Source organism: Erpetoichthys calabaricus, chromosome 9 (genome assembly GCF_900747795.2).
Source record: "Erpetoichthys calabaricus chromosome 9, fErpCal1.3, whole genome shotgun sequence".
In the NCBI taxonomy this organism is placed as follows: domain Eukaryota; kingdom Metazoa; phylum Chordata; class Cladistia; order Polypteriformes; family Polypteridae; genus Erpetoichthys; species Erpetoichthys calabaricus.
The window spans coordinates 93,467,018-93,485,350 of NC_041402.2; the positions used below are offsets into that span (position 1 = coordinate 93,467,018).

General features: G+C 36.8%; 1 protein-coding gene across 1 annotated transcript in view; it reads right to left on the reverse strand.

Annotated features, from left to right (window-relative positions):
• The window catches only part of LOC114657948 (complement C1r-A subcomponent-like), a 44,802-nt gene that overhangs the window by 10,793 nt on the left and 15,676 nt on the right, over positions 1-18,333 (reverse strand). The window contains exons 4-10 of the mRNA XM_028809935.2: positions 14,887-15,024; positions 12,063-12,259; positions 7,985-8,132; positions 7,770-7,888; positions 7,589-7,667; positions 6,002-6,142; positions 2,544-2,618 (exon numbers count right to left, since the gene is read on the reverse strand). Coding sequence (XP_028665768.1) covers positions 2,544-2,618; positions 6,002-6,142; positions 7,589-7,667; positions 7,770-7,888; positions 7,985-8,132; positions 12,063-12,259; positions 14,887-15,024 — 897 coding nt within the window. The remainder of the gene's footprint in view (positions 1-2,543; positions 2,619-6,001; positions 6,143-7,588; positions 7,668-7,769; positions 7,889-7,984; positions 8,133-12,062; positions 12,260-14,886; positions 15,025-18,333) is intronic.

An 18,333-nucleotide genomic window follows, 5' to 3' on the forward strand; every position in this document is an offset into this window, starting at 1 on the left:
TAGAGTGTTAACCTCTTTAACTTTTCATGGAGCTATTTCTTTAGCTACACCACAGTGCCTTATGGTGGAGCCAGTACATATTGCACACTTGAGTCTGCTCTCTTCATTAAAGAGACAGGAGCTCTGAGTTTTTTTTGTCTGCTTGCTCTCTGTACTGGGTAGCAGGAGGTCATGAGACTTTAACTTGGTAAAGAGTGGCACTAAAACCTTACTATTATTGTTCAACAATTCCCTTTTTTTTAAGATGACTATTTATGAATTCACCTGTTTCATAGCCATACTCTGTAGCAACAGTCCCTCTAAGTTAATAAGATGAGCTGCCATGTGTCACAATTCTTTAGATATGTAGAAAATGCGGACACTGCATGAGGCAGAAGCCAACACCCAACCATTATATTAAGACCTGTCTTCCCACTGCAGGTAACTGTTTAAGGTACCAAAAACAAAGTCAGTGGATTATATAAAACAAATAAAGAAGCACAAGTGAACACAAAAGCACAAAAAAAGTCTAGAAGTCACTTTCATAATCCATAAAACAAAACAAAACAAAGAAATAGTTAGGTGACTTAATAGACTATATACAAGTGTCATCTCATTGCAGACAATATGAAACTCAAATCCCTTAAATTATTACAATAAACAAGAGATTGTGTGTAATTCAGTTCTTGGAGTAGTTTGGATTGTTGAAACACAAATAAAAATACTAGAATACATTTCTGCATATAATCACCAAATGTAAATAATGAACAGGTTCTTGATGATGACAAGGTGACCAACATAAGGACTGGAAGAAGATGGGTTCCACAGCTTTGTTTCGCCATCTTTACTACAGTGCTAAGGCCACTGCTGCAGTGCTTGCTTTGATTACTCTGGGTAGAAAATTAAAATGCTCTCTTGAAAAGCCCTCAACTCCAGATTCCAAACCCTACTGTAATATTCTTGGACAGGAACGTCTTAGAAAGTAAATCTAGAGAGTAAGTCTGATGTGTGGACATGGTAAATATTTTAATATTCAGTTTAGAAATGTACAATTTACGGCCAGGGATTTAGTCTGGTTTAGAACATGCCCACTTCTCTAGTGCTATGAAAACAGTTCCTTCCACATTAACTTCAAAGTAGAAGAAACCTTCCATTGCAGAAAAGATGTGACCAACATTAGACTGTACTCTTGTCTGTTATTACCTTTTACCGCAGTTATGATATCCATTTACCACAGCCACAAAACTATTTATTAGTTTGACTGCAGGTACACCAAACCATTGCTTTGAAGCAAAATATATTTATATTAAAGTAATATACTGTATATATATATATATATATATATATATATATATATATATATATATATATATATATATATATATGTGTGTTAATGGGTTATTCTATATCTATATGTTAAGAAATGTGTTTACTGGAAATGCAATATTTATCTAAGCCATTTAAAGCTGCAATTCTTGTCCATCTGGATACACTGACTTTTTCAGCAAACTGGCATTCCAAAGGAGTGTTTAAAGTTGTACCTTCTCTGATGATACTTTGTTCCTATTTATCCAAAATAAAAGCACCTTAAGAATTTAGTCTAGTCAGCCCCAACAATGGGATCCTCAGACGACTGACATATAAGGTTTGTGTTTTGGTAATCCAATCTATTTTGTGCTGAATTACACAGACACTCTTGCTCATTCTGGCAAATTAAGGAATTTCCAATTAAGTGTGATACAGGTGATTGTGACAATGATACGTGAATGAAGGAAAATTCAGCAGTGGTTCTTTATCATAAGAATAGAGTACGTATAAAATTCAATTATGTACATGAGCATGATTATTCACAAATGGTTTTGGTTTCACACAATGTTTGGGACAATTTTATCACTATGAATTTTCATAGGCACTTTTAGATTCAATAGTCAGTCAGTCTGCGGTGGGTTGGCACCCTGCCCAGGATTGGTTCCTGCCTTGTGCCCTGTGTTGGCTGGGATTGGCTCCAGCAGACCCCCGTGACCCTGTGTTCGGATTCAGCGGGTTGGAAAATGGATGGATGGATGGATAGTCAGTCAGTCAGTCATTCTCCAACCCGCTATATCCTAACACAGGGTCACAGGGGTCTGTTGGAGCCAATCCCAGCAAACACAGGGTGCAAGGCAGGAACAAATCCTGGGCAGGGCTTCATCCCACCGCAGGACACACACACACCAAGCACACACACTAGGGGCAATTGAGGAATCGCTAAGACACCTAACATGCATGTCTTTGGACTGTGGGGGGAAACCCATGGAGACACGGGGAGAACGTACAAACTCCACGCAGGGAGGACCCGGGAAGTGAACTCGGGTCTCCTTACTGCGCGGCAGCAGCGCTACCAGTACGCCACTGTGCCGCCCATGTTCAATAGTAACTATCAAAAATCTAAGAAAACGAAGAGTTAGGACTCAACTTACAATTGTCCTGCATTATAAAATGACATATTTATGATCTTATATGGGTCAGGTTTTCATAAAAATAAGAAATACAATTCAAAAATATAAAAAAGGAGAAAAACTCACCTGGTAGACAATCAGGAATATTATAATTGTGGAATTCATCTTCCCATTTTCTTTGTGCAGAACAAGAGAAGATCCCTATAATAAAGAAAAAAAATTAATTCATGGAGGAAGATCCCAATACCATACCATTTTCTAAGCCCACCTAATTCTGAGCAGGGTCAAAAGGGACTGGAACAAATGCCAGCAAATGCAGAAAATAAGGCAGAAACAATCCCTCGACAGGGTGCCAATCTTCCACAGCGTGAACACACATGCACACACACTAGGACCGCTTTAGCATCACAAATAAACCTAATATGCATGTCTTTGGACTGGGTGAGGTTACTGAAGCAAACCCACACATGCACAGGAAAAACATGCAAACTTGGCGCAGGGAGGACCTGAGATATGAACTCTGGTTGCCTTACTGCAAGGAAGTTGCACTACCACAATGCCACTCGAAAACTAAATAGACAATAGAAAAACAAGACTGAATCAAAAATGACTATGATCTCTTTTCTTAAAGATCCTCCTGTAACTGGGTCTTCTGTAGCTAAAAATAATCTGTTAAGCCACATGTTCAAATCTTCTGTAGCTAAAAATAATCTGTTAAGCCACATGTTCAAAGAGCAAATTATTTAGCTCTGTCGATATACCACGGCGCGTTCCTTGGGCTCTCTTCTAATTTTTTCAGACTGATTTTTGAATAGTTTTGGTCTCCCAAGAGTTCTGATTTTTTGATTTTGTTGTACAACTGCACTTTAGTTTGACCTATATGATATTGTTTTCCTTTGCCGGTGTATCAACTTCTGCTTGTTAAACTGCATGTCTGTTAAAGATAACAATACACAGAGTCTGATGAAAAGCATCAATTTTTGGAGAGCTGCGAGGGTTTTGTACCAGGAATACAATCAATTAGCACCTGAATCAAGATATCCTTGAAATTTTGTTACATTATTAATACTTTTTTTATCCTTATTCTCCAATACAAACTTTTGCTGGTGTGTATGCTCAGAGGTAATCTTTATTTTCTAGTGTACAGTGTTGCAGTCTACCTGCTTTGAAGATCACAAGAAAAGAAATCCAGAGAGTAAATACAGATACTGTACACTCTGAATCCACAGAATCTGTCCAAAATTGAAAAGTTCATTGTCATCAAACGTATTTACAGTATTTTTTGTTCTTTTCTATGTTTTGGTTAAATTAACATTGTTTAATTTTATCCCAGGCAAATAAATTAATCATGATTTATTTGTTAATACAGGTACTTTCCTACATACTATCATGAAGTGTTGTAAAAAGCAGACAAAAGTGAGCAATAATTTTTCAATTTTGTTTTATTTATGACTTATCAAAATGAAGTATTGTACCTTGTTGGAAGCCCTAAAAGTGAAGGAAGATACTCAGAATATGTGACAACTCTGTCTGGTGCCACCACTGTTGAAAAGGCAGCAGACCATTGGTTAGTGTGAGAATGAAAGAAACTCAAAGAAATGATGACAGGTAGTGGAAGGGCTCTTTGTATTCAAACACACCCTGCTTTTTGATAACAGAGCGTAAGGGGAGTGAGGGGTTGAGACATTTAAATGTACTGTTTCACACAAACAGCAAACCTTTACTGCCTTTAGTCTTACAGTACACACTTGGACTGAGCAAGCATATGACCCATAACTAATCTCTTTGTATTGTAAAAGTGAGTTATTTTCTGTTTTGGAGACATCGGAGACACCAGAACTATGCAGAGATATATTTCAATTCATAAATTTTCCTGAAGTCATTTGATGGCATTTTTGAAATTATAATTAATGTTTTCTTTGTTATTTGTATATTTTAACCTTTTGTCAGAGACATCACCTCAAAGCCATTTTGTGTTCTGCTTTTAAACATTTACTGCCATTTTCTGACTATTTTGCATAGTCTTGGCTGTTTTGTTAGCAATTGCTGTGTTCATCACTAGTCACATGATGGAGTAAGTCTTTGCCTCCTGCCTGCAAAAGATGGTTAGGTCTAAATTAAAACGAACAATCATTTTTTGATTGTTGAGGTTTCTGTTTCCTCGGAGGTGGAGCCCTTACCCCAACTCCACCTCTCACTTCCGGGCTGGACAGACGCACACAATTCCATGCGTTGACATTTATATATACTGTAATATATATATAATGGGCTGTGTATACATCATTCATACAGTGGTTAGGGTCTGTGTGTATGCGTATATCTATGTATGTGTGTGTTAATCTTAAGGTGCGACAGTAGACCAACTTGGTAATGAACTTGATGAGTACACTTATCCCTGAAGAAAATAAGTAAAGTATAAGTAGAGGGAAATACTACAAAAATACACCAAGAAAACATTATTCATTCAGAACTGACTTTTAAATAAATTTATAAGCGGTCTGATCTTTTCATTAGTTAGATGGATCAGCCTCACTTCAGTTATAAGCTTCTCTGCATCTGTCTGCCTTGAGAGAAGAGTGATTTTCTTTGTAAATTGTCTGTACTTGCCTCACAACTCATCATCTCGTCTGTTAAGCAATTCCTTTGGCAAGACAGATGCGTCTCTTTAATGCAAGTCTCTCTTGCTTGTGGACCTGGCTGTGCTTTAGCAAGAGTGAATTCAATGAAGCATCTACATCCATTCCCATTACAGATGGTTTAAATCTGGCACTATGTTACCTCTGGAAGTAGTAGGCTCCTCTCAGCCTTTATTGTGGTCTACATTCTAGGCAATATGGTGCCTCCTATAGAGCAGAAGTCAAAGCAAGGCTTTCGCTGAAGCTGACGACAGGCTGAGAGCAGATAACTAGTGTAGACAGTGGGTTATAAAAATTTTACTCACTAACTAGGATGGTTAATGGTGCATGGATATGATATCTCTGATCCTGGTTATTCAAGCACCAGTGTCAATTAACTCTGATTCATGTCATCTTATCAGACAGAGATTCAAATAGAGCACTGCACAGAGATTGTTCTTTGGTTGATGTTAAGTGTTACATCTCAGTGAATGGGAGAGGTAGCTTATGTTTTTACCTGCATCTTTAAGTCCCGTGTGTCATAACAAAGGGCAGAAGGCAATGCAACATTGTCCTACAATATTAATGTGGAAAGGGAATGCTAATTTTCCTTTTTTATGCATGGACTATTTTCTGAAACAGCCTCTAGTACTATACCTCTGTGCACGAATTTGAAAATGATTTAATTTTGGGCACAAAAAGAATGTATAGAAAGAGAATTATGGTACCTCACCAATGCCAGTATATCCTAGAAACATTCTATTTTTGTTAGCATGAAAATGAGTCCACATACTTGTAAAACATGATTCCAATTATATTTCTGTGTAAAAAAAGTTTTACTTTAATGGTGTGTATACTTCATTAAGAAAATAAAGTGGTTCAAGAGGGAAACAAACACTGTTGGAATGAGCAATGATCATTGGAACATATTACAGACGATCACCAAAGGGTATACATTGATGGACTTACAATCTCCAGTTCCCAGCATCTTATAGAAAGGTTCATTACAGTGGTATTTGATCACTGACTGATAGAAGTTGTCGATCTCATTGCCCTTCAGGAACTCCACGTTGCCATTTAAAAGTGGAAGAGGTTTACCACAATCTATGACTATACAAGGAAAAAAAAAAGAGAGACCTTTTAACACAACAAATCAATCGTTAGTAAATCCCCATGCTGTACTATGACTTTGGGTAGTGGTTAAGTGATTTTGCTATTACCACTTTAATGTTGATACATTGAGTAGCACTTTTATTAGGTTCAGTTACTATTCCAATGTTAATGACTGCTGTTGCAGTGCCAGAATCTCACATATTGCAAGTACGCAAGTACCAGTGGAAAGAGTGTGGGTGTATAGTTTTAGAGGAAGAATGGGAAGGATTAGATTTAAATGGCTGGGAGTGTGGCATAGTCATGGGCACCAAACATACCAACATGAGTATATCAGGGACAGCAACCATGCTGGGTTTTTATGTTAGGCAGTGACAGAAGTGTGTTTAGAATGACCACCACTCAAAAAAACCTTAATATTGATTGTGTGGTAGGACACAAACTGTCTTGTGTTAGCCAAGAGAGGTTAACACAACTTTTGAAGAATATCAGAAGTGGCTATACCATCTTTTTTATGCAAACAGAGATTATGATGTGACATGGTTGAAGTGTTTAAATTTAATTAAGGGAATTAGTACAAAACTGGATTTAAGGCCATAAGGTCCTGGATGCCTTCCTGCCTGCTGTCAGTGACATAGTCTAGTGTACGTTTAATGGTGTGGAGAGTATTTTTGTGGCATATATCCTGTTTCTTGACACAATTGGGAAAAGTTTGAATGCTATGTGAATCAGATACATGCTTCAATTGCTACAGGGTTTTCAGTACTATAGTGCCACATTCCTAAGAATAACCTGATATGATTTCAGGAACATGACAGCAAATTCAGTTGAAAGCATTTGGTCCCCTAGTAACAAAGTCTCAATATTAATCAAAAATCTATAGAAACAAGTGGAATTAGGTCTTTGGCGTAGAGATCAGTCCATCTCTTTATTCATTTCAATTTAGTATTATGGTCACAGGATGTTAGAACTCACCTCAGATGCATGAGGTGCACAGTAAGTAGAAGAGCTGAAGATCTTCCTAATTAAGCAGCTACTTAGTGCAACTGTTTAGTGCAAGTAGTAAAACTGCGAAACAGTAAATGTACAAGAACAAGACTGAAGCACTATAAAATAAGAGTGTCGAATAGACTGACCACAACATGAGAAATATATTAACTTTAACAAGGCAAATGGATAAAGCAAACAACCTTACATATTTTATTAAAGTCTAAATGATGAATAAATGTGAAGGTGACTGGAACAGACAAAGTACTTTGAAGTATTAAGTAATATGATTTGTCAAAGGAAATTAATTTAATGCATTCTTTTAAAGAGCACTTCCACATATAGCTTAAAGTGGTATTGTTAACATGTTACATACAGTATACTTGTAGTTTTTGTTTCTAATACTGTCTTTAGTATTTTACATGCTAAGCACATTGTTTGAAAGCATTGCCTACTTACTCAGGCACTGAGGAAGAGGACGATGCCATTTGCCATCATTCATACAAGTGGAGAGGAAGCTAGTAATCTCTTTGCCATTCTTTTAAAAAAGAGAGAATGAGATATTTGTGCTAGTCAAGGCATAAAAAACAAACAAATTGGACAAAATTCAAAACACTGTAACTGACTTGGTTTGACTGACCTCAATCAATTTATATCCGGTGTCACATTTTACTCGGATGTAGTCTCTATACCGGTATTTTTCAAAGACTGGAGTTATTCTGCCATTTAAAAATTTCTCTGGTATAGGACATACAATACCTGAAAATGTATAGAATGTAAAGAGTAAATGGAAATATCTTGTCTGGTGATGTCTCTTATATACTCAAATGAGTCATTTATCAGGTTTTTACATACGGTCAGAGAAATACTCTATTTTCCACCCTTTGCTGTGTCCTGAGTCATCAGTTTGGAATAGGATATCCAACCGGTTACTTCCAGTTTCTATGTTCTTTGGAGGGACTTTTCCACAAAGTGTTTGGGTATTGTTACCTGGGATGAGAATCTGAAGACATTGATGAATAGAAAATGAGTTAAATGTCAATACTACTATTACTATTACTATAATAACAACATTTTATTCATATAGAGCCCTTCCTATGCTCAAGGTGCAATGTGACAAAATACAAATAAAAAAGTCCAAAAGGGAGCAGTCCTAGAAAAATTATAGTTCAAATAATATTAATGAGTAATGATACTGTATTTAAGGCAACAGCATAAGTATTAAAAATGAAGAAAATAAACAAAAGTAAAATAAGTGCTAAAAACAATCACAGTCATAAATCACACAAGAGCAAAAGACAGCAAACAAGCAAAGTGCAGGGAACTTTTAACGTTAAACAACTTTTTACCTCTCTTTATATAAAAAACCTCTTGAATGCATTTATTTGGTGTAAATTACTCAGCTTTCCTTAGCAACCATTTGTTTGACTTTTTCCAACTTCATGTTTATTGCGTTTTTGTCATAAGCAGAACTCTGTCATATTCTGATGGTGCTGTATTCATAATTAGTGTAAGGCATATTAGAGTTTTAAGTGGAGGTGCTCTTCATAAAAAATAAAAGAAAACAAATAGCTGAACATTTAGTAAAACATACAGAGTACATGACTGCAAAAGTAGATACTGTAGGAAATTCAATATACTGCATTTCAAAACTGTCAAGGATGAACAAAAATTCACTGGTAAGCTTATAGTTAAGAACACTGACAGAACAATTGCCTGGAAAAGGGAGCTTAACAGTCAGTAATTGTGCCAGATAACTAAAAAGTCCTATTGTGCTTTGGAATTCAATAAAGAACAATACATGTGATGGGACAGAAGTCTGTTAACAGTGTCAGAACTAAACATTGAAGCATAATGGAAAATCAATAGATTTAAGTTTAATTTTTAGGACCCATATTCAGAGCTTATAGCCAATATAGCTTTGGTTAGAGAAATTCAAAACCTTAATAGGATGGTGTACTTCAGACCAAACAGCATTGATGAATTTCCTAGACACAGGTGATGTTTTGATCCTCAGGGATCAATTCCAATGAGAATATACAGTTGTTATCACTCCTTTTGAAGTTTTTATATTTTATTATTATGCAAAATTTAAACACAGTGGACTTAAGTTTCTTTTTACATTACTCAACAGAAAAGACTTTTGTAATGAGAAAGTCAGAACAGACCTCTGAAATGTGTTCTAAACTAATTACAAATATAAAATACAAAATAAGTGATGGCATAAATATTTGGTTCCTTCAAGTTAGTATTTAGTTAATGCACCTTTGGCTGCCATGACAGCCTTCAATCTGTGTGGACAGGACTCTTTCAGCTTTGCACATCTGGGGGCTCATTTATAAAGCTTACAGAGTTGCAAAAAGAGGCTTGAAATGTGTATTTGCAACTTTCCATTCAAACATCAAGATTTTTAAAAGGAAACTAAATGGGGAGACATGATCAATGTATATTTATAGAAACATTTTTGGAGACACTGAGAAATGACGACACCCACGATCAAGTTGGGAAATGCAGTCAGACCAGCTAAATGACGATTTGCACGCATAATAATTCATATCACCAAGTCGTTATTATTATGTGCATTGATATGACAAATGATTAATATGATGGTCTGACCATTTTGGTTCACTTTTAAGAATGCCAATGCTGCATATTTGCACTGAGGAACCTTTTTTGCTTTCTTCCATTTTTCGCCTGTTCTCAGTTCTCAAGGAACTGGCCAACACATCAGGAATGTTTCAGGTCCATCGTGCCTGCTGTATTAGAAGCCAAGCACTACATCCAGATTTCATATGGTGAGGGTGCACATATGTACATATAAAATGTTTTTGCCCACATAAAAAGGCAATCTGCTGTGTTCTACCAATGTAATCAGAGCATTATGCTCCTTTCATATTGAAATTAGGGCACCTAAAAATAATGAAGATGCTTTTGTTAACTTTGAGGAGTTACATTCCGTTAATGCAGAAGATGTAACTGACAAATGTTGTGTCTCAGTGGCCAGAGTTAACCCATGATTCATTTATTTTAAGACAAATAGCTTTGGCAAAAGTGACAATAATCTTTGTGGTGAATGGAATGTTGGCAATGTAACTGGATGAACCTGCATTTTCCAAATGGCCTGAACTATTCATTGTAACAGCAATCATGTAATTACATGTGCCAGGTAATAACAGCTACCCACTCAGTTGCTGATGCCTTACACTTTTCCCAGAATGATAGAATGCGAAGGAGAGGCGCTATAATGCCATGCATGATCTTGCACTCTCAGTTGGAGAGCTTGGTGAGATACTCTTGAATGCAATTGGTGGGGTCTGCATAGGTATCGTGAGTGAACAGACATTATCAAATCCAGCCAGAGATTCTTAATTGGATTGAGATCTGGACTTTGACTCTGCCACACCAGAACATTAATATTGTTATTTTGAAGCCATTCTTGTGTAGCTCTGGTTTTTTCTTGGTGTTGTAGTCTTCTCCAAAGGTGTAGATTTCTTGCGGACTGTGCCAGGTTATCTTCCAGGATTCCCAGTATTTTGCCGTAGAATGCCTTCCAGAACCTGTTGCAGAGAAGTATCCTCATGACGTGACAACCTGTGTTTTTCATAATGTGCTGTGTTCGGCATTTATTTCAGTGGGCAAAAACATCAATTTTGGTCTCATCAGAAGATAGACCTTTCTTATATCTGATTTCAGAGTCTTGTATGTGACTTCTGGAAAACTCTAGCTGAGGTGTGTTATATTTTTTTAAATAGTGGCTTTCTCTTTGCCATTCTCCCATAAAGCTGCCAGACAAAAGCTGATATTCAGTGAGTTGAATGTTTTCTTGTATCCATCCCCTGACTTGTGCTTTTCACTCAATTTGTCATGGAGTTGCTTGGAGTGTTCTTTTTTTCTTCATTGTGTAGTGTGGCGGGTGGCCGGGTTCCATGGTCGGCCGGGACGCCCCTTCTACATATGTTCCGGTGGGAACATTCATGGGCATCTCACTACCTCCCCCAGGACGCTTGATGGCAGCCTCCCTGGCTGACAATGGGGCCTCAGTTTCCCGCAGGGTTTCATGGGAGATGGAGTTCTCCACAACCCTGTGGGGATCTGGGATGGCTGCCAGGGAGTGCTGCATGGATCCCGGAGCCCACCTGGACATCTCTACAGCCCCGCCCGGAAGTGCAATTAGCCACAGGTGATCAAGCACCTAGAGCACTTCCGGGTGGGCTATAAAAAGGGCCAGCATCCACCACTCAGGGGCCAGAGTCGAGTGGAAAGAGGATGAGGTTGCTTGGGAGGAGTGGTGGTGCCTGAAGAAGGGTTTTTGGTTTGTTTGTGCTGTACTGAAGTGCTTTTGGGACTGTGTTGTGCCTGTGGGGTTCACAGGGAAGACGTGTCCCACAGGTGAAGATAAATAAAAAGTCTTTGAACTTTTACATGTGCCTCAGTGTGAATCTGTACCAGGCGTGTATATAGCGCCTTATTCACAGTAGGTTAAGCCAAGATACTGAATCACTTCAAGATGTACCTCACAGATAGTGTGCATTTATACTACAAACAAATGAAACCCCTTTACTATAGACAGATGATCTATACTGAACTAATTATGTGACTTCTAAAATTAGCTGTTTGTTCCAGGAATGGTTTAGGATGAATACTCACATGATCAATTATTTTGTGCTTTATGTATGTAATTAATTTAGATCACTTGTAGAGATCTGTTTTCACTTTGCCAATAAAGAATTTTGCATTAATCACTATCAAAAATGCCACATTAAGTATGCACAGTACTATTGATGCCTTAATATGCCAAAGGGTCTGATTGTTATAAAAAGCGATACATCATTTTAAGATGTTAAAAAGTTACTACTTTCAAGTATTGTCCAAATATTTTGAATTACATATTTTATGTTTTGGAAACTCACCCTTGAAATAAGCCATATCATACCTGCAGGGAGTCATAATGACACCCTCCATCCAAGTATGTCTCTATGTCAAAGACATCCACAAATGTAAGAGTTACAAGGAACCCTTTCTCCAGCTGAATGCTGTAGTTGCATGATACTCCCGGTGGATAGGGCTTTGGGTATCCAGGAGATGTCAACACACCTTTAAGCTCTGAATATATTTCTCCATTGCACATCACTGAGAAAGAGAAAATTAAATCTATAATAACAATCAAACTCATTAGAGCTCAGCAGCATCATGTAGGTGAGGTGACTATTGTTGTGTGACACAAATAGAAAGTGCATGAGTATACTGTATATCTTCCACATGGATAAAGATTGTATATATTCTATAAACTGACCATGGATGCTGTTAATTGTGAGTATAGCCTAATTTAAAGCAGTGTATGTTACTGACCAAGATAACTTAAATTTATATGGTTTATAGGTAACAGGTCAGAGGCTCAAAAAGTTCCAAAATTGTATACCAGCAAAGCCATACCTTAAGAAATAGTTGATACCCTGAAAGAACTACGGCAGCCATCAAATTAAATGCTGTAGTCAGTGTAATCTCACAAGCATATTAAACATGACATAACATAACATTCTCAAATAGTTTGTGAAATAAAAGAAAAATCGCACATAGGTTAGAGTCTTAACAGCCTGTGTAAAGTTATGATACTTGTAAAAGTTAGTGTTTTTTTTTTAATTCAGTTTTAATTCTCTCAGTCATGTTCATGCTCCACTCGATCTGACACTGTTAGTTTTCAAATAAAGATGTGGTATAATGAAACAAGTGTGCTTTTTAATGACGGTTTTTATTCAGTTTTATTCTTGAATAAAAGCACACTTGTTTCGTTGATTTATTAGAGACTTAAATCAAATGTATGTTTTAATTATATAATAGTAACAATAAAAGCAGCCCACTATTCAAAGAGCTAAATGCAGGGAGGACCCAGGATTAAACCAGAAACATCTTGATTACAAAGCAGAAAGCTGATATCAGTGAGACAGCCGCGTTTCCATTGTGAAGCACACAAAACACACATATGCATGCAAACGTCTATTTCATATCGATTGATATTTGGGTTTCAGTTTTCACACATTGACAGCAACATGTAAATTGAACAATTTCTTTTTCCTTGGTTTTATTCTTGAATAAAAAACATTTCTTTTGTTATACTTTTTGTTAAAGTGTTTATTTGATAGTTGGACTTCAGTATTCACACATTACACACTTCAAGTCAACATTTTGTCATTATTACTACTGCATATGAAAAAAATTTCTGTTTTAGTTATGTGTTAAACATTTCACACAGATCGTTGTAGACACAGAACACACATGAAATGTTTGCATTTCAAATAACAATATATTACTTTCCTATACAATTCCAGACACGTCACTCCCAGATAAACAGACTGGCTGTGAGCATTTTGTGTCTGACTTCAGTTGCCTCAGTGGGTTATGAGATAGCAGATTGCCTGCCTGTGGCTGATTGACACATTTGCAAAACAAAGGTGCTATCGGTGCACAATGAGGAGGTGCAATTAAAATTAAGGTGGTCCGGCATTACAAATATTTTTGTAAGTTTCAGGGATTCTAGTGTTAAAGGAATAGCTCCCAGTGCTTGCTGGATGGACTTCTGTCAGCACTTGCAGACCAGCCTGACCTGTGAAAACTTTTATGCACAATGCTACTATATTTTCTTGCAGATTCAGTAATGGCCAGTAAATGATTTTAAGACAATAATATATTTTTTAGTTTACTGTATTTTCAGGGATTCCCTACAATTTTTATTTTCAAGCTTTCAGAGAGTGTACAGAGTTAATTATAGGGTCCAAAAAGCACCCCACTCCCCATGTAAGGGATCACACACATTTTACAGCTGTTGTCCAAGTCAGGATGTGGGAGGCCAAAGTCTGCCCCAGCAATATCAGATGAAAGGAAGGAGCCAGCAATGCACAGGGTGTGATTCTATGAAAGTATCAACTTGCTCAACTTGATCTATCTATCTATCTATCTATCTATCTATCTATCTATCTATCTATCTATCTATCTATCTATCTATCTATCTATCTATCTATCTATCTATCTATCTATCTATCTATCTATCTATCTATCTATCTATCTATCTATCTATCTATCTATCTATCTAATAGCTTTCTAGTGGTGTTCTATATTTATTTATTTATTCACATTTTTTTACCCGTCTTCCCTGCAATAAATTGGACTTGGCCAACTTCCCTGTGGAACTTTGATCCAATAAAAGGTGTATTTTACCTAGAAGTAAAAATAATAATAAATATAACACCCACCATGTGACAACACAATATTTTTTAAGTTCTCTACCAAAATTCATACACCGTGTTGTGAAGATATTAATATAAGGTTTGAAATCTGACATTATGCCATTTTAACAATTGACAACATCTCTCAAATGCTTTAAAATGAAAATGTTATCACAGCTTGCATCAGGATGTGGCTCAGGCATACAGTGGACTTAAAAAAATGGTAATCTGTAAAGTGATAATTTTGTTTGTAAATCAAAGCTACTGAAAGTGTAAAAATGTGAAAGGTCTTATCTGAAAGTTTAAAGAAATATTTTGCATTTGTTTACTTTATCGTTTGTACTGTGAATATCTTTGTCTGGGTGTATAAATATTCAGTACTATGTCTGACAAGTTTCTTTATAGGGTAAGCAAGAAGGCTTTTACAATACGAGTCTTTTAAAGAACACTGCCCTGATTAGTCAAAGAAAACTTCCATCAGAATTATGGCAACATGTATCTCAAATTAATGGCAAAAGGATAACAATGATAGCTTACGTTTACATGTTCGACCATCCTGCTGTAGAGTATACCCAGGACGACAGGAGCAGAAGTAGCTGCCAATCACATTGTGGCAAATGTGAGAACATAAACTTTCTTCATCCTCATCTGTTGGCTCAGCACATTCATCAATATCTAAAAATAATGAAAAAATACATGTAATTAGTAAGCATCACCATCTGAATAACATTTGTTTAAACTTATTAATACAGTATTTTTCAGATCTTTTATATGTTCCATTAATTTCTTGAAAGAGATATTTAACCTTGCTTTTGAAAAGCATTTATAGTAACCTAAAATGGTTTAGGGTAAACAGACTGTCTCATGCAGAGTAGGCTCCTGCCTTGTGCTTGATGTGACCACTTCGGCTCAGTACATCTCTGGGACAGAAAAATTTGTGCCTGAAAATGAATGTCTGAATAGTCCAAATATGATTTAAGAGTATATCCTGACCCAGGAGGCTGGTTCTACCTACAGTATATACTGTCAGGGTATGATCTGATTTTCTGTGGCATAGCATTGAAAATACAGAATATAGAAAAGGAATGGATTCTTAGTTTTTGGATAACACATTGTATAAATGTATGCAGCACACTGGAACTAAAAAAAGAATAATGATGCTGTTTTGACAGATGAAAGCAGTGGAGAAACATTTCATCTTGCTGTGGCTCCAGAATATGTGGCAGGGAAACAAAGGGGAATTGACTATGGCAACAGAATATTCACCAGGAACTTTGTCAGTTATAATAAAACTATTATCCTTCCATTATGAATTTTATGAACTGGGCATTTTTGAAAACAAATTAATATCCTTAAGCGAGTAATATAGCATTGGCTTGAGGGATGCCAGAATTCACCAAGAGTCTTCCATTTTAATTGTGCAAACAGTGTCAACCCAAAAGGGAACATTTAAAGTGAAACATGTTTCTTGTATTCTTCTATGGCAGTTACAGTAAATCAATCCATAATCTTTTTTTTTCATTCAAAAAGGGTAAATCACTTGAAAAAAATTATGCTTGATTCTTTATACCTTGTGCAGTTTATGACTTTCACAGTACAAATGTGGTAAACTGTGCCCTGTAACCCAGAATAATGACCAGACTCACCAAAGTTCAACTAAAAATTGTTTATTAACAGGAGATTGAGAGTTCCAGAGAAGATATAATGGAAGCAGGGGTATAGGGTAACATACAAAAAAAAACAAAACAACAAAACTATGCGTGCCTTGGGCCTACTTAGACTCAAAATCACTTTCCTACCTTTTTTGCCTCACTCCAGACCTTCCACCCTGCCAGGTGAACTGTTGTCTGCTCTTCTCTCCTGACATCAAGTTAATCCATTTGAAGAATCAGAGGTCCTTTAAAAACATGACCTGAAATACTTATCTGTTGCTCAAAACCCATAGAGAGAGATGCAGTTGTTCCCTCAAAGGGCCAGATACATATAGCTGATGCTGAAGGACAATTGCAGCTGTAATGCTGCTTCCAGTCTTGCCTAGAGGAACATCACTTGACTTTGTGACCTTCTCCAGCAGCCTTCAAAATTGTGTCTGGGGTGTAGCTTCTTCCAACCATTGGATCTCCTTTGGTTTACCTTCTAGGCAATGGTCTAGACCACCTCAAAGTAGCCCCAGTCTACACATATCTGCTGAATAATTCATTGGCTGAAAGTACTCAGTGTTAGTGTGTCAGAGAGAAGATGTGCAGCATTGTCTATAATAGCCAACAGTTCTGTTATCTGTTGACTGCTAAATTCAATGCATTAAGCCAAATTTAATATAAAGTGCATTATCCAGCTGAAAAAACAATTCAAATGTGTTTACTGTTGCCATAAAATGATATTGCAACAGAGTGCAGCATTCAAAAGAACTCGTATGTAGATATCATGGATTCTTCCCGTAATTCTTAATCAGCAGGAAAGGGGGGGTTATCACAGTAATCCTATTTTTCCAGACCTGCCGTGTTTGAATTCTAAAACTCTTTGCAGTTGTACCTTCTTTCTTTTTATGTACAGAAGTGCCACCTTTGTGAATTCTTGGTACCTCTGACACAAATGACTGTATTCACAGAGGTGATCTGAGGACTTACTCAAGGTTATCATTGAGGACCCATCTTTCAACAGATTAAGTATGATGATTTAACAACTGAGTTACACTGTTTAGGCCTCCTCAGACATTTCTAAAATGCTTACCTCGCAAATAAAATGCATACTTTATGCTTACATTTGTTGTGTATACTGTATACAGTACTATGCAAATGTCTTAATCAAAGCAGAAAGGCCATGAATACTTTTTAATCAACAATAAAACTCCTGGAAAGTGTCTTAAAAAGAAAGAAAGAAACAAAGAAACAAACAAACAAATACAGTAAATGAAATCTTTATTTATTGTCACCACCCTTTGCCTTAAAAATAGCAGTATTTCTTTTAGGTCCACTTATATGTAGTTACTGCAGGGACTTGCGCGGTTGGTTGTTCTAAGCCTCTCGGAGAACTTACCAGAGTTCTACTGCAGACACTAGCTGTCTGTTTTACTTCTGTCTCTGCAAGTAATCTCAGACTGGCTTGATGATGACGAGGTATGGGATATATGGGGGCCACAGCATCTTTTGCTGGTGTTTGTCCCTTTTTTCACTACAGATGGTTTGTTTTTATGTACTTGGGATCATCTTTGTTATTTTAAAATAAAGTTGGGACTAGTCACATGCCTCAGTCTTCTCAATTTTGATCAAATCGCCAACTCCGTTTGTGGAAATCCAGCACTAAACCTTCACGGAACCTTTATTGTGCTTCACTGTTGCCTGCAAACATTCATTCACGCGCATTCACTTTGACAGATAAGTCCAGAGCACCTGTTGCATTTTCTCTGCATCCCACCATTTTGTTTTCATGTATAGATTAGTCACTTGGCTTCATTCTCACCTTGGAGGAATGACTTTTGGTCACACCTCCTCCATGAACAACACTCTGATAAAACTTCTCCAGACTGTCGAAGGGTCTTAGTGGTTTCTATCAGTTCTGAGCTGATACCAATGCTGAATGTCTTCTGATTTTGAAGAAAAATAAGCTTGAAGTGTTTCTTGTTTGCTGCAATGTTTCTGTGTCTGACCACTGCCTTTATGGCCCTCAATCTTCTCGTTTTTTTATGCTTTCAGAGAACAGCTTGGGAGTGTTCTTTACCAAGAAGGATGGCAACCTTGTGTCTTGTTGCCATGCTCACTTTTGCCATTGTGTAAGATGTGCAGGTTAACTCAACACATCTACCACAACGTCATCTTTTTAGTATTATTGTTCCTTTCCCACTTTTATTTCCTCTACATAGCTTTCTGTTTCAGTTATTCCCTTTGGTTCAATCTACACATTATGTCATTATTCATTGGCACATATTTGTTATATTTGTTTAATGAGGCTATACATCTACAAAGATGTCACTTTATTTACTGGAAA